This window comes from Scomber scombrus, chromosome 12, assembly GCF_963691925.1.
Source record: "Scomber scombrus chromosome 12, fScoSco1.1, whole genome shotgun sequence".
NCBI classification, from domain to species: Eukaryota; Metazoa; Chordata; class Actinopteri; order Scombriformes; family Scombridae; genus Scomber; species Scomber scombrus.
The window spans coordinates 16,476,184-16,491,821 of record NC_084981.1 but is presented as its reverse complement, the minus strand read 5'-3'; the positions used below and the strand labels follow the sequence as shown (position 1 = coordinate 16,491,821).

General features: G+C 40.6%; 1 protein-coding gene across 1 annotated transcript in view; it reads left to right on the top strand.

Annotated features, from left to right (window-relative positions):
- The window catches only part of lrmda (leucine rich melanocyte differentiation associated), a 206,846-nt gene that overhangs the window by 129,148 nt on the left and 62,060 nt on the right, over positions 1–15,638 (top strand). The window contains exons 3-5 of the mRNA XM_062430139.1: positions 7,429–7,555; positions 8,960–9,099; positions 11,907–12,033. Of these exons, the coding sequence (XP_062286123.1) occupies positions 7,429–7,555; positions 8,960–9,099; positions 11,907–12,033 (394 nt within the window). The remainder of the gene's footprint in view (positions 1–7,428; positions 7,556–8,959; positions 9,100–11,906; positions 12,034–15,638) is intronic.

Sequence of the window (15,638 nt, the reverse complement as noted above, 5' to 3'; positions counted from 1 at the left end):
GACGCTTCATCAGACTGACAGGCATTTCATAGAGGTGGTTTTTAATGCATGCCTGGACATCACTCTGGCAGGGTCATCCATCAGACTTCAAGACAACATCGATCATTTGCCATGAAGAGAGCGCGGGGTAGTGATTATTTGCTATTAGGTGGATGCTGAGGCATACAAATGGCCGGCAGTTGACAGTTGAACTCACTCAAACGTAATGCGGGTTGGCTCCCCCTCTCAGGCAAATGTTGACAAGCACTGAGCCTGAACACTGTAATGACAGAGCATACAGACAGACAGGGCACTGAGGGATTCTTCCCCGCAGATAGCAGTTTCTATTATTTAATGTGTTGTGCTTTTTATTTCTTTTTCCTTTTCACAAGAGTACATGAGTTCATTTTCGGTTACACATTCTGTACACATATATTTTATATTTGTATTGGATTGGATTGTTTTTTAATTCATGAAGAACTGGAGCACATTTAGTGCAATATACTTTGGCTGATTGACCCTGTCACTGTAATTTTACCGTATTATATACAATGGAAGATGTGTGATCCTTCGCAGCATGCATGAGAGCTTGTGTGTGCTTGTTTGTGCCGCATTGATGTCCTCACTGACTGAGATGCCATCAGTGAATTGATTTTCAGCTCCCGCTCACTGAGAGAGGAGGCTGTTTGTCATGTGGATAGACAACTAATCTTTCAATACAAACATTCACAAGACACATCGCCATACTGTGAGCACAGTCCGGTCATGAAGAGGGAGGTGTTGAATAGGCTCTGAAGGAGCATGGGTTCACCAACACACTGCTTGCCTCACTTGCCTGATGATGTATATCACAATGTAGTGTTGTACATGGGATGCAGCTGTCATTCTGTCTGGCCATGTAACAAACCTCACTTGCGGAAACTTCAAAAGAGACGTCCGCCATTCTGCAGTGATCTCTCCATTTCTTTCTTCACAGAGAAAGAGGCAACTCTCCTCTACCTTTCAATCGGGTCGTTGTTGGAGCTTAGACTTCATCCCGGGCCAAACCAGGGTCAAGCAAGGCTTATGAGGTTGGACCTGACAGGAATGTCTGTCAAGTCCTTATCCTTGGGCCAGGGTTGATCCAGGGTCATCAATCAGACAGCGATTGTAGGTGCAAGGGGAAACAAGAGGCCAGGTGATGCTGACCTCAGTACAGTGGCTTTGATTTGGTCTGGCCCTGGCTCTTTGTGTGTGCGTGTGTGTGTGTGTGTGTGTGTGTATGTGTATGTGTGTGTGTGTGTGTGTGTGTGTGTGTGTGTGTGTGTGTGTGTGTGTGTGTGTGTGTGTGTGTGTGTGTGTGTGTGTGTGTGTGTGTGTGTGTGTGAATTGACAGGATCAGTCCCTGTCTGATTCACTGTGCTCTCAGCCCCTCTGCCAGCGACAATAATGACATTGAGAGAGAATATTAAGCTCACACTCTCAGCAAGGATATCCACAGGGGTAGTCTATAACTCAGACACTGCAGGGTCCACAGTGGTATTATCATTCAAACATGGAGAAGCCAGCAATAAATGTTCAACAGACGTACCATGGTGTAGACATTTTCAACAATTAAATCTGCACTTTTCACATAATGATCTTGTATAACATGACGTAATAAACGGTGATGTTTAACTTCTTCATCAACAAAGAACTTTGCTAATTATATTTCACACATTTCTTCTTGCTTGAATTTGTTTTTCCACTCTAAAAAGATATTTTTGTTTTTCAAATGATGTAACCCTGTGTAAAGTTCAATCTGGCATGCCACCTCCAATTGACAGCTTTGCAGCTAGTGATGTTTTTTACACATCGGCTATCAGGAGCAAGCAAAGCGCAATATTCAAAACAGATTAAGAGTGAGCCCACATAAAGAAGAGATTTGCTGCCAGCGCCAAATGTACTCTAATGATTTGCATTGCCATTAATAGTAATTTGCAGCTGCCTAGGAGGAGACGTGTAATCCCCTTCCCATGTGTGAATTGACATGCATTCAGGGAAGGCTATGCGAGTCCTGGACGTGTGATCTTTAAATGACTGCCACCTGGGGCCTGGCAATACAGGGAGGGGAGTGCCTCACTGAGCAGTGACTGTTTACATGTGAGGGAGAAAGGTGTGAGAAAGGGAGAGCTGTGGGGGAGATGTAGACAGATAATGGCAGTCTAATTTGCCATTGCCATCAGAGATGCATGTACAGAGAAGTGTATAGGCCATAAACTGTAGCTGGAGGGAAGAGTGCTGGAACAGACCTGATCAGTACTGTGTGGAGGTGGTAGGAGGGATGTTGGGGGTTTTGAGGGGTTGCAGGGCATTCATTTGCTTTATAGATAATGTCATCTTATTTACCACGAGTTAATCCTGATAGTGTTTTGAAGCTGTATTTTTAGTGTTTTTTGATGTTTATTTGCGTTTTTGTTGCTGGCTGCAGTGATGAAATACAGCTGTGTAGAACTGATGGAGATTTAGTATATCAATATTTTTGCAAATTTTTACCAATGTTGTTACAAGTCAGAATAGTTGTAGTTATAATGTACCTTTCATACTCACCTCCACTACACAGTACAAAAACATCAAGTCTTATAAAATCATATTAACATTTCAAATGTGTTATTTTTTAAGACATTTATATAAAGGAGTGTCAGTAAACGCACTTTACACTATTGCAACAATTAGATTTGTTTGTTAAGATAAACTCATTTTTATTGAAATTGGTTAAATAAATGATTTTAGGGTTTAGGACTTGATAATAAACTGAATAGCTGACTAATATTGAAATATATGTTGCAGTATACAAAGTGCTAAAAATCCATCTGAATATTTCTTGACTATTTCCGGCTAAATTGCTCTCTAGCCTTCCTCCCTCCATTCACCCTTCTTATTAAGTTTATTAAAGCCAGTCCACACACTGGGTTTGCCAGGTCCACTCCCTTCTCCCATTCATTACGGTACCTTATCCTGGCAGGCAATCTGAAGTGTGCTCTGAATAGTCCATTATGCACATATGAAGGCCATCACAGCCCTAGTATTGGTCAATTAATCAAACATTTATCTGTTGCCCTCTGAACAGGATGTCAGTATGCCTGTCACTCTGCAGCTTTGGCTTCTGCCTTTGGAATAACAGTGCATTGCTTTTCTGCACTGGTGCAACCTTTGAGAGAATGTCAGTCCTTTAATTGTGGACTGCAGCTGCAACGACTCTCAGGTGTTTGTGTGTGCGTGTTTTTAAATATCATTTGACTCCTGAACTTTTTCACTATTGCAGTGCTAGCTGCGGGAATGTTGTCTCTCTGATCTCTATCACCAGATTGGTGCCAGAAAATGCCTTGAGGTTGTTTTACATTATAGCTCTGTAATGTATATTGACCTATAGGTCTCCAGCATTTCTAAGAATTGCCAACTATGATTCATTAAAGCAGAAGTTTCAAAAGCAGCAGACATAAGACAGGAGACTGTGTAACACATGTAAAAGAGCCGAGTCTGCTGTTCTCCATTTTTCATGTGTTGCCTGAGGATATCTGACATGACACTAGTACACACCATTGGCAGGAGTGACTGACATTTCAGCCAATAACGGTTGAGAGTTTTCTTCCCTCTGTTGTCAAGAGTGGTTTATCAATCACTATGTCTGCATTAGTATTAGTCTGTTGATCTGGCAGGGCTGCTCTCTAAGTCAGTGTATCCCGTCCAGTGTCCTTGTCTGGTTTCTCACTTCCTCCCCTGCTTCCTGTGCTGAGTTTTATGTTCCAGCTAAATATTTGTATATGTGCTCTGAGTAGTTACTACTGTAGACAGGATCTCAGCAGGTGACGACATTAGAGGTTTCAATACATATATACTTTAGTTACTGTATGTAAGCAATGCACACACTGATGCACTCATGGCTGTATGATGTATGAGATTGAGCTCAAACAAGCAAAATGGTAGTCAAAGCATAAAGACAGTCTGTATGAAGTATTAGCTCTGACAATGAGGCTGATCATAATTATCTTAACAAGGAGAGGATTCATTGCCTCACCTCGTTAAAGTCATCGTCTTTCCCTCTTTGTCTTGCTAATTAGAGGTTTAAGGAAAAAGCCATTAAATCACCCGATACTACAAGTCATACTTTTCTGAATATGCCGAATGTGTGAGTGGATAATTTTTCCATACAGATTATTTAAAAAAAAGCATATTTATTTTATTTAATTTTTTTAAAGGGTTTACTTTATACTTTTTTTTAAATAGAAGGTTATTCTGAAAATGAAATAACTGATTTCACAGCTGACTATGCACATGGACAAAAGTGATGTCTAACCATATTAATAAATGTGAAAGAAATCTGACATAATGGCAGTGATAGTAGTAGTAAATCTGTGAAATTACATTACCCATTGGAGTGGCATTTTTGACTCAAAGTACATACAGTAATAGTCCAATTTCATAAAATAGTGTTTCAACATTAGAAAAGAAAAAAAAAACACAGTTTTGATGTATATTTCCTGTAATATGTGTATGTTATCTGTGTGTTTTGGCAGTGTTTGCCATGAAGCATTGGGGCTAAAGTCAATTAAGCTCATTAGTTTTGTTAAAGTAGTTTTTTTTTTTTTTAATTTTAGAACTAAAGTACTTTTACTGCAGTGCTTAAACTTTGTTAGTTTTCCAAGCCGCACATTAAAGCAAGAAAGCTTATAAAAAGTAATGAAACCAGCTATGGAAATCTGCAGAGAGAGCACAGAAAGCTGCAGAGTATTAGAAGTTCAATCTCTGCACTGTAGTTAATGCTGGATGGGACTCAGTGGCTCTCCCCTGGCTGTGAATTTAACTGATTAAATCAACCAGTGCACGCAGCAGTGGTGACATGAAAACAACAATTAATAAGGCCCCCTCCTGTGCCATGCGGCTCCCTTTAACCGAGCAGCTAATAACATAACCCACAGGACTGCAGCCCATCATACACACACATACACACATGCGTGTGTGCGCGTTCACACACAGACACACACACACACACACACATACACTCACAGGTGGCAATAGTTAGTTAGCAACCTCTGTTGCAAATAAAATAATGTTTATCCAATGTGGTGCACAGTTGTGCCTAGCTACACATTAACACAGGTTATACTTGCAGATTAATTGCATGTTTTACTGAATTCCCTGTCAACACAAACACAATGACTTAATTGTGTTGAAAAACTTACATTTTATTTCTTATTTACTAGTCTGGACAAAAGACCCAAGCACACTTTTGTCATTTGTAATTTTGTCAAAGCCATTTTTTTTCACTATTTTGACCAATTATTGTTAAAAAAAAAATACAAGGCAATGTTGACCAATCAGTACTATAAAATAATTCAATTTTAATTTATTAGAATATTTGAAATCTATAATTTTTTTAACAGCTCTATACAGTTAAATATACTGTAGCTCAATGATTATTTTGCTTTCACAGCTGAGACATACCATGGGGAGAAAAAACAAGCAAACAGAGTAGAATTTCATAAAACTGGCACATCACCTCATTCATCCATCTTGCCAGCATATTAATCAGACCTGATAAGAGGTTGTCAGCTAGCGACTTTGCCAGCACACTGGCTAGGTGCTGTCAGCTTGTTGTTGTGGCGCGCGCGTGTGCGTGTGTGTGTGTGTGTGCGTGTGTGCATGTGTGTGTGCGTGTGTATTTTTGAAAAACGTTGATGTCTTTTGAAATGAGGCAGCACGGTCTGCCTCACTCACAAGACAACAATGAATTGCTGATTTGTTGTTTTCCATCCCCAGAAGATAGTTGCAACATTTTGCTTTGTAGTTCAAAGTTGCTGCCAGTGTGCCTGCTCTGTGCATCTATGTGAGTTGGAGTCCAAGCTGATTGGTCAGAAAAAGCACAGAAACTCAGAGTGGAGAGGATTGTTGGTCTGGATAACTAAAAAATGTATAATAAAAGTCATGTGTTTGATAATATTGTTAGCTGACAAAAAACATGATGTTTACTATGTGGAGAAAGTTAAATTTAGGCTATTGGGCAACTGATTAGCTGTACGAGTCAACATCTTAATAGTCCCATTTTCATTTCTCCTTCCTTGCTTTGCAAATAATGTATGTAGTTTCTTTATTGTAATGAATGTCACTGCATATTATACACTGTCCCCACACAGTGTTTACTCCTCTTTACCATCCATTTTCAGATTGTCATGATAAGGGTGCTATATTTACATAGCTCTAAGTTCTGTGCATATTATGGCAGCCATTGACACTCAACAGATCCAGGGAGGGGCAATAGTTCACGCTGCAGCTGTTTAGACCTCAATTTACCTTGAGTTTGTCATGTATCAAAGTGACACTGTTTTCTTGAATTTATATTTCCATTACTTGATGTCAAGGTTGTCTGCTTTTCAAACTAGATACTTTTCAAATTTAGAGCTTGGCTTAAAGTATTGGTGTAGTCAAATGCATTTGATAATTAAAATGTTTTGAACATTTGTATAATCTTATCTCTTTATCCATTGTGTAGGCGGGTATCTCATTGAGTTTTTTTTTTTTTTTGTGTGTGTGTGTATAACCTGTTGTCTGAGCTGCGAGAAACAGTTCTTGAGAGGTTGACTGTCTGCGTCAAGTTCTGGCAGATTTAAATGTCAATGAAGTCACCTAGGACACTTTAACATGGCATGCTGACAGTGTGAAGGATTAGACGACACACACATTGCCTTTGTGCACCTTCTACGACTTGAACTTTGCAGAGCCCTAACATTACTCCTAACACAACCTTCTATCATTTTTATGTGTGTGTGTGTGTTTGAGAGAGAGAGATAGAGCTACAGAGAGGGAGAGAGAGGGAAGGAAATAGTTGAGATGACCTTTCACCTCTCTTTGCAATGTGTCATAAAAACTAGCGGAAAGGCAGAATTCCTCTTCTTTAAAAAAAAAAAAGAAAAAAAAAAAGGTCCTCAAGGTCCTTTGATGTTAAAATCTCAACGCTATTGTGGGACAGTTGCAAAAAAAGTTTCCCTTCCATTCCATCTGTGATTGCGAGTGTATTCCGGTTCCTCTGTGAAAATGATGGATGACAAGTTAAATTTGTGTCTGGGGATTGAAGGTGAACTGTGACAGAGTGATTTGTCTTGGGAATGGAGGGTTAGGGTCAGGCGAAACTGGGCGCCTCAAGGCACAAGACATTGACAAATTCATCCTGCCCGCCGCATTTCTGAAGCCTTTTGTTTTGAATCCTGGCTACTCACAAGTGACCCCCATCCCTCATCCTGCCAGCCGCTGAAGGATGCCTCACCATGCCAGGGGAGCTCAGCACCACTAATTCTTGTCATTCACTTCCCTGACAGGCCCAGACCCATACTCTCCCAGCGTATGAAAGACGGAGGCTGAAATATTTATTTCTGCACAATAACGGCTGACCAGATTTAGAGCCATAACAGTTTTCCTGTTGCCTTATCATTGCAGGTCACTGGCAGGCCTCAAAATGTTCATCGAGCTGGAAGAGCTGGTCGTCGACAACAATTTGCTTGGAAATGACCTCCAGTTGCCCAGGTTACCCAACCTCCACACCCTAACACTCAATAAGAACCAAATATCCTTTCAAACAAATCACTCAGTACCTTTTCTTATTTTGATAAGGAGTCGACACCGCAGACATAGATTCAAAGCATCAGTATGAGAATCACCTGTTTATTTTGCTTTCATTCTAATGTCAATACAATTTCCTTTTGTCTTGAAGAACCAGTTTTTAATGGCATGGCTTTGCAGGGAGCATTCTGTGTTGCAAAAGAAAGTGGAAGAACTTGGCTGTCACGGAGCTCCACACAGGAATAGTTTTTGAACCACAGGGACCTCTAGTGGAATCAGATTTTAGAGTCAGCATAACAGATGTGTTTTTATTTTCAAAGGGAATAAAGAATGTTAAATTAAAACTGCATCCAAAGAATGAGAGCATTATCTAGTGTATATTATATGCTGCTTGGTAATATAAAATATTATAAATTACAGAGGAAATTCTCTAAATTAAAATTTGAAATATTATTTATCAGATTAATTTATTGCACTGCTTACTTCACTGAAATTAAATGAATCAGTTATTTTATTACTCGCTAAACACACAAGAACGTGCTCACATTTTGGATCATTAATTATAACTGCCCTGTGTGTCCTACTTGCCACCCAGTGTAAACACCTTAAAACCAAAATGCCACACAGCCACCCTAAATTCAAGACACTGACACATTGCGAGGCTGTTTATGATCAGTCAAAAATGTGTGAACTTCCCCTCTAAGCCTCAGAACAGGTTTAGCAATGTGTCCTGTTTTCCTCTGGTTGTGCAGATCCAACTGGGTAACGATGCTCGCTCTCTCTCACATTCACACACACACACACACACACTTCCAGAGTCAACATTAAGACTGGGGCTCCTTGAAGTGTGCGTCTGGGACTGTGTGCTGAATTTGGTTGTGAAGTGGTCGGCACATGCTAATAGGCCAATTATGTACATCCTGTCGTGGCACAGTGCCATTTTATAGCTCGAGCACTGCATTAGTGCAGTTGTATTTTGACACTTGGGGGCTCAATTTTCCAAGTGAATGTATTAGTGATGAATGTGCCTGCTTAGGGGCTGTTTGTTTTTTCCACTTTTTGCAAAAGTTTTCCACAGCACGGCTCTGGGAAGCACGGACTGTTTGAACCACAGGGCATCCATCATTTTGTCACTGTTCTGCACCCGGCCACCTAGGAAATGAAAGAGATCGAGAGAAAGAGAGAGAGAGCGGCAGCCAAATTGTGTCACTACTATATGCCAAAGCCTGCACCTTAAATTGCCCCTCTGTCTGGCCAGTCTCACAAAGCCAGTGACTAGCCTCTTTGAGCACCTTGGTAAATTTGACAGTGATGTGTTTTAGTGCAGACAGGCCTGGGAGGGGCTGTGCGGGTAGTAAATGCTAATGTAATTAACAGCGCTAGGTCCTTGACATCCGCCCTTTGACACCTGACTGATATCGAGGCCCTGCTGGAACACTTGGCTGATGTGACCCCGTCACTGGAGTACCTAAGCCTGCTGGGAAATGAGGCCTGCCCCAACCAGCTGGTCAGCCCGGATAAGGATGAGGACGACTACCAGAGATACAGGTCAGTTAACTACATGGAAAAGCACTGATGATGTCACACAGAGTAGTTATTACTCTGAACTGAATGGATAGATGGATAGATGGATACATATATAGACAGATAGACAGATGGATTATGTTCTGTGTGATTATTTTTCGAGACAGATAAAATAGTTTTGATACTGAGCTATTCAGACTGATAGCTTTTTGTAAGTAATGGATTTGGAGATGTTCTGTTCTTTTTAACATCCAGCCGCCTACATTTCACAAGCAGACTGTGGATTCAACCACATCACTCTAAAAGCTTTGTCAACTGGCCCCTCCACACTCCAGTTTGCAAAATGGATTTCATGTGTGACTAGTCACCACCACAAATGAGTGTTTACTACCCTGCCTTACCAGAGCAGATGATGCATTAAACATCAAGCTAGGCCTCAAGCCATGCAATATGACCACCATTTGTCAGGGTCCTTTACATGAAATGCGATAAAAGGCGAAAAGCATACTCTCTTTTGTCTGTTTTAGCCCTAAGTGCTTGTTTCTGACTCTGTGTTGCCTATTAATCATTTACCACCCAGGCCTTTCTTGAATAATATTTCTTCTCTCTTTTTTGTCTCTTCCACACACACCCCACCCCACCCTCTCTCTTACTTTCCCTCCCCTTCCCCCTTTCTCTCCCTTTCCCCTCTCCTTGCATGCTTATCTTACTGGTGAGGAAAGCTGTTCTGTTTTGACTGACAACGTCTAGGGTCCTGTAATGTAATATTCATAATGTGTCACATAGTAAAACATCAATTTGAGCGTGATGCAGATTTCATGTCTGACAAGGTTAGGCTGTATGCAGGTCGTGGCAGCACTGGCCTTGGGCAATAAATACCCAGCCCAATGCCTCAGGAGCTCTTGGTCTCTCAAGTGAAATACCCTGATGCATTGCATCGGTACTCCAATTAGTGCAATGACACAGAAACATAGTATTCATTTACACAGTGTTGTGTAGTCTGCAGGAAGGTTAAATGTATCTCTGTTGTTAACCAGCCACGCATATGCTCAGTGGCCATTCGTAGTACTACAATAACTCAGTGTTTCAAAGCTGTAATTTCATATGTTCTGAAAAGCTACTGATTATTTGGTATTGTGCTTATAATGTAGCAGATTTTCTATTCAGAAAACTGTCTGTTTCAACAATGGATGTAACTCAACCTTTGTATTCTTCTCTCTGCCTCTGTGATTTGTAAAGATTAACATATTCTTATGTCACATTTTAACCTCTTATCTTGGGAAAAGATCAGTTTGTCCTTTTGTTGGCAGATCAAAGAGTTTGTGCCTGAGGTGCCCTAACCATCAGCTGTAATTTGTGCTCACTCAACCTTTTTCTAAATGCCATAAATGCAACTGCATAATAATTACCCATCATACCTATAAATATTAATTTTCAGAGATCTGTTAGATTATATTCCATAGCTTTAATAATAAGTATATGATTTTTGGAAATACTTGATTTCATTGGTTTCATATTTTTCTTAATAATTTACTATAAAGAAATTGATATGCATGTGTAATTTCATTTTTGTAAAAGTTTTACTCACTGTCAAGGGCTACAAAAGACATATTGTGGTCAACACATGCTTGGTATTGCTAACTAAGGTGTATGCAATTTCTTACTCAGTCATCTCTATCCCCCACCCCTTCCTTGAACCCCCCACACTCTCTTATCCTCCCTCTGTGGTTGAGTTGAATCATTAATATCCCTACTGGCTGACAGAGCCTTGTCATCTGCTCTGACCCTGTGATGGTAGGTTACCTATGGAGAATAACCTCTCTGCATGTCTCCCAAGGGCATCTTCACATTTCATCATGGAAATGCCCTGAACAAAGTCCTTTACAGGGAGGGAGACACAGGATGAGAATGGGGCCTCTTGGATTTGAGTGCTGGGGCTCTCACTGCAAAAGGAGCTAATAGTTGGGGTTAGGAGCAGGTCATTTTACCCTTTAATGATTCTACAAGAAGCCATCTAGAGCTGGCAATATATTTAGAATTAAAATCACTTATTTTCTTTGCCAATAAGCAGTTTTTAAATTGTTTCTATCCAAAACTTATATCTGGTATTTTTGTTGTTGTTGTTGTTGTTTTTTTGTTTTTTTTTCTTTGTACGGGATATTTTTTGTTCCCTTGTCAGTTTAAACGTGATCCCAGCATCCCTTCCTTATAATCCTCAGGTGTTGAAAAGTTGACACGGGCTTTGCCATCTCCCCTCATCGCCATCGCCATCATCAATGTGTCACGGCTCTTTGCGCACAGGTCTTGTCTGTGCCCATATCCCGCGTCCTTTCTCACCCTCCACTTAGGTGCTGCATGCATGTCCTTTTTGGCTAGCAGATCAGCCCTGACATACTGGTTCCTCTATCCCTGCCTGCCTGTGAAAGGATCTGTTGTCATCTATGTATTCCAACCATTATCTTTTGACGTTACTCTCCCTCCCAATGAAAGACAGTGTGTCTGAAAGCTTAGAGAGATATCTGTGATGCTGCCATGACAGCGCTGGCAGACGGCTTGTATCTCCTTTCGTGCTATTTATATGTCGTACTTAGTCTTATCGGCTTTGAAGGTTATTATATACAAGAAAATATCATTGCCATTAAATCAGCATCACCATTAAATCTGAGTAAACATGGCTCCTTTTCAAGTTTTGTTGACGCGTGCATTTACATAGCAGAATTTGTGTCATTTTGATTAGAATATCACAGTTTACACAACTTCTTAGATTTTCTATTTGCTTCTTTGTAAGTAAGCGGCCTATGAGGGGGTTGAATTTGTCATTTGTCTCACAGGTACTTTGTTCTTCATAAGCTGCCCCAGCTGAAGTTTCTGGACACAAGGAAAGTAACCAAAAAAGAAGTGATGGAGGCACAAGCGAGAGGAGCGTTCATGAAAGTGGTCAAACCCAAGTCAGACACTGTAAGTTAAGCTCAGGTTTTGTTTCTTTCTTTTTCTTCTTTTTCTAATTTTTTTTTTTTACACCGTTTTAAGTAGAAGTCCCTCTGAAGTCTTGAGTGGATTTGTCACATTCACTCTTTTCTTCCCTTATCCGTTATTTTGCTTTATCCTTCCTTTCATTCAGTGCATGCTTGACTGTCAGTCTCCCTTTACAGAGGTCCTAGCACTGTGCCCTTTGAAAAGAGTCTGTCTTTACTATTGCTTTAAGTGTACGTGCATGTGAGTTGTATGTGAGTGTGTGCGTGTGTAAATGTGTGTGACCACAGGCTGACCTGATTCCGTATGCATGAGCCCAGATCAAAGACGACGGGCGGCTGTCCGGTCGCGGTTGTGTTGCCAAGTGTGACATGGCTGGCGATTGGAGTGACAGCTCACGTACATGCCGCTCACAATCGCTTAATTATCCCGAGCCTATGCACTTTTTTCCTCCCTCTCTTGTTTTGGGCCACACAGACTAATTAGAGTTGGGGAGGTTCATAGATATATCCACTTCAACCCATTTCAGTCTATTTCTTCTTCTGCTCCTTTGATAATGCAATATGAATGAACATCTTCTCCCTAGATTTGATTTCATGTAATTGTAAGGTCATGAAATATTTACTGTTTGAATCAGCAAAGCTTTGTCGTTTCAAGGTCTCCAGGGCTCTGACAGTGAGCCTGGGAGGTAAAAATGGATCCAGAGTAGCAAGAATGAAGGCATCCAGTGACAAATCAGAAGCATGTGAGTTGATGTCGGGTTTAAAAGTGCACAAAGAAAACCAAAATATTTATTGTTTCAGACAATCAGCTAAGATAGTGTAGTCTTTTAGTGTCAGTTCATGCTATGCTTTGTTCTTGATTCTTCATGCAAGTGGCAAGCGAGAAAGCAAAACATTGAAATAATTTAACCTCAGTCTGGCATGTTTGGTAGATGGAGGAAAGTGGAATGAAAACACTGTTTATCCACTTTATATAAAAAGAAACTAAGGACCTCTACAATGCTTTTTGGCAGGGTAAAGTCACTTTATAAGATTTTATTTACATAGCTTGTCAGTGAAAAAGAAATGTTTGCCTTTGTCGCCACAGCCTAAGATGAAAGGGGAGATAATCACTGATTCTAGCTGACATGATGTGTGTGTTTTTGTGTCTTTGCGTCTTTGAACCTGCTGTATATGATTATTTATTCCCTATGCAAAGTAAAAGGTTACAGCTTTGATGAAAACACGTCTACCTCCCATTGCACAGTATTTTATTTATTTATTTTTTTTACTGTGCCTGAACAAATTTTCTCACTGTCCTGTTAAATGTTCCTTATTAGCGGTATTTGACTGAGTCTACACGATGAAGATCATTTTTTGCCCGGACATATACCGTGTCTGAGCCCTGGGATGTCACTGCAGCATTTCCATAATATTTGTTTTGAGTTTGATGAGACGTGATGTGTCAACTTTCACAGACTTGATGAGCCATGAGTACCTCCCGGCTCTAATTGTCCACATCATCAGAGTGATTGTAAGCTGACCAATAGTGCGGGCCACCAATTAACAAACGTCTGCAGCAGAGCAGGAAAGTGGGGAGAGATGATAGCATAATTAGATATTTGTGTTTGCTTTTATGTCTGGTACAGCGGGGTGTTTCTCATAACAGTGGCTCATAGTACAGTGTATGCTATTTGCTTCATTACAAAGGATGGTAATTAGCTGTCTCGCTGTCACTTGCACTACCGTTTGAGTCTTAATTAGTGCAAGTATTGGAGGACTACAAAACATGACTACATATGTGATGCACTGTGTGCAGTTTTCCCCCCTGCAAGACCTTACTGTATATAACAAATTTCCTTCCTACTGTTTACAGTAGATAAATTGAAACCATAGTAACAGTAACGACTGCAGCAGGGTTACAGCAATACATGCCCACTCATGACAGCATATATCTGAGAAAAGAGCCACTTCTCTATCAGATCTCTCCCACTGAATGATGTGGGTATTGGAATAGTTCGTTATGAAAGAGACGGTACTGAACTTTGGAGACCTCTCGAGTCATATCGGAGTGGATTGTGACCACTGTTTAAACTCTTTTCAATCATGCCATTATGGCATGGCGCTGAGTGACGCCACATGGTCCTGATAAAGCAGTTATGAGTCTTTAGCACAATCTGAACACCATGACGTTTCATACATACTCAATCTTTTCCATGTTGCCTAAATCACATCCAGTTGTTTGCAGGAAAAAGGCGCACATACACAAAAGTGCATGTGCAGAATTAACAATAAATAAGTAAATAAATTGTAGCAAAATGTACATATTCATGTCTCAGAGCCAAATCCTCGCAGCAAAGAAAAAGACAAAGAAGTCTGCTCATATAAAATAGGCAAGTTCATACATTGAGGATAATCTTCCCGCCTCTTTAATTGTTGTGTCCTCATGCACTAGTTGGCATGACACCATAAGTGGGTGACAATGAGCTGTCTCTGACTCTGTCTCTACGTTTTGCTTTTTACAAAACTGTGAGGGGGGTAATTTTCTTCTTTTGGTTTTTGTTATATTGCATTTCTGAGTGGAAAGGACAAGTGGTTGAACAGAAACAGAGGCAAAGAGACAAAGACACAAAGGCAAGAGAGCAAGGGAAGAAACAAACTCCAAATACCTGAAGTAAACAAAAAAAAAAAAGAAAACATGGGGACGATTGAAGTGTTTTCCCAAAACCACAACACTAAGCAGAGTCAGAGTGGAAAAGCCTTGAGCTGTATTTTGGGAAATTGGGCGTGTTGGAATGCTATAATGTGATAATTCTCTTTGAGGACTTAGAGGTCATGGAATGAAATGGCGTTAAACCACGTAGAGCCATTTGGACTGTGTTGGGCTGCTTTCGGAAAATACATGTGGTATTTTTTGGCTCCTCCACCTCCTTCCACTCCTGCCCACATTATGCCGTCGAACCCTTGGGTGAAACTGGCCATGTCTATCAAAACACTGTGACAGCACATTCTGTTTTCAGATCCCAAGCATCGCTAAAAAAAAGTGCGTAGCAAATTTAACTAGTAGAATAACATTTACTCCTTGCCACATGTGTAAGAGTGTTTCACAGCGAATAAAGTAACTCCATGGTCCCTCTCGCTAAAGCACAGCTTGGTAGCTACGTCAGCGGGTATAAATGTTCCTCGGATGTCACTTAGATTTTGCCTGGACGAAGTTTTTGACTTGATTTTCTAGCATGAACAGAAGTTTTTTCCCCCCACATCTTTCTGCGTATAATGTAAAGCAGACTGCATTGCAGGGTGGCTTGAGCCAGCTCCCGGGTCCCATGAGTCTCTGCACACAGGGTAATGGTTCTTCAAGGGAATTGACAGTGACAGAGCCAGGAAAGTCCTCGAGTGGATCTTTTCAGTTCAGTTTTTTCTTTCCCAGACACTAACCTGTTTTACTCTGCAACAGACAGCAGTTCATTTTAAGTTTGCACTGAAGGGAGCAGTCCAAATCTAAGATAGACTGCATGGTTTTAGACCCGTGATTGTGCATTATGTGATGCATGATTGTGGTTTTTTTGCAATGCAACCCTGGAAAAAAGAAGAGGAATTTTGCTATAG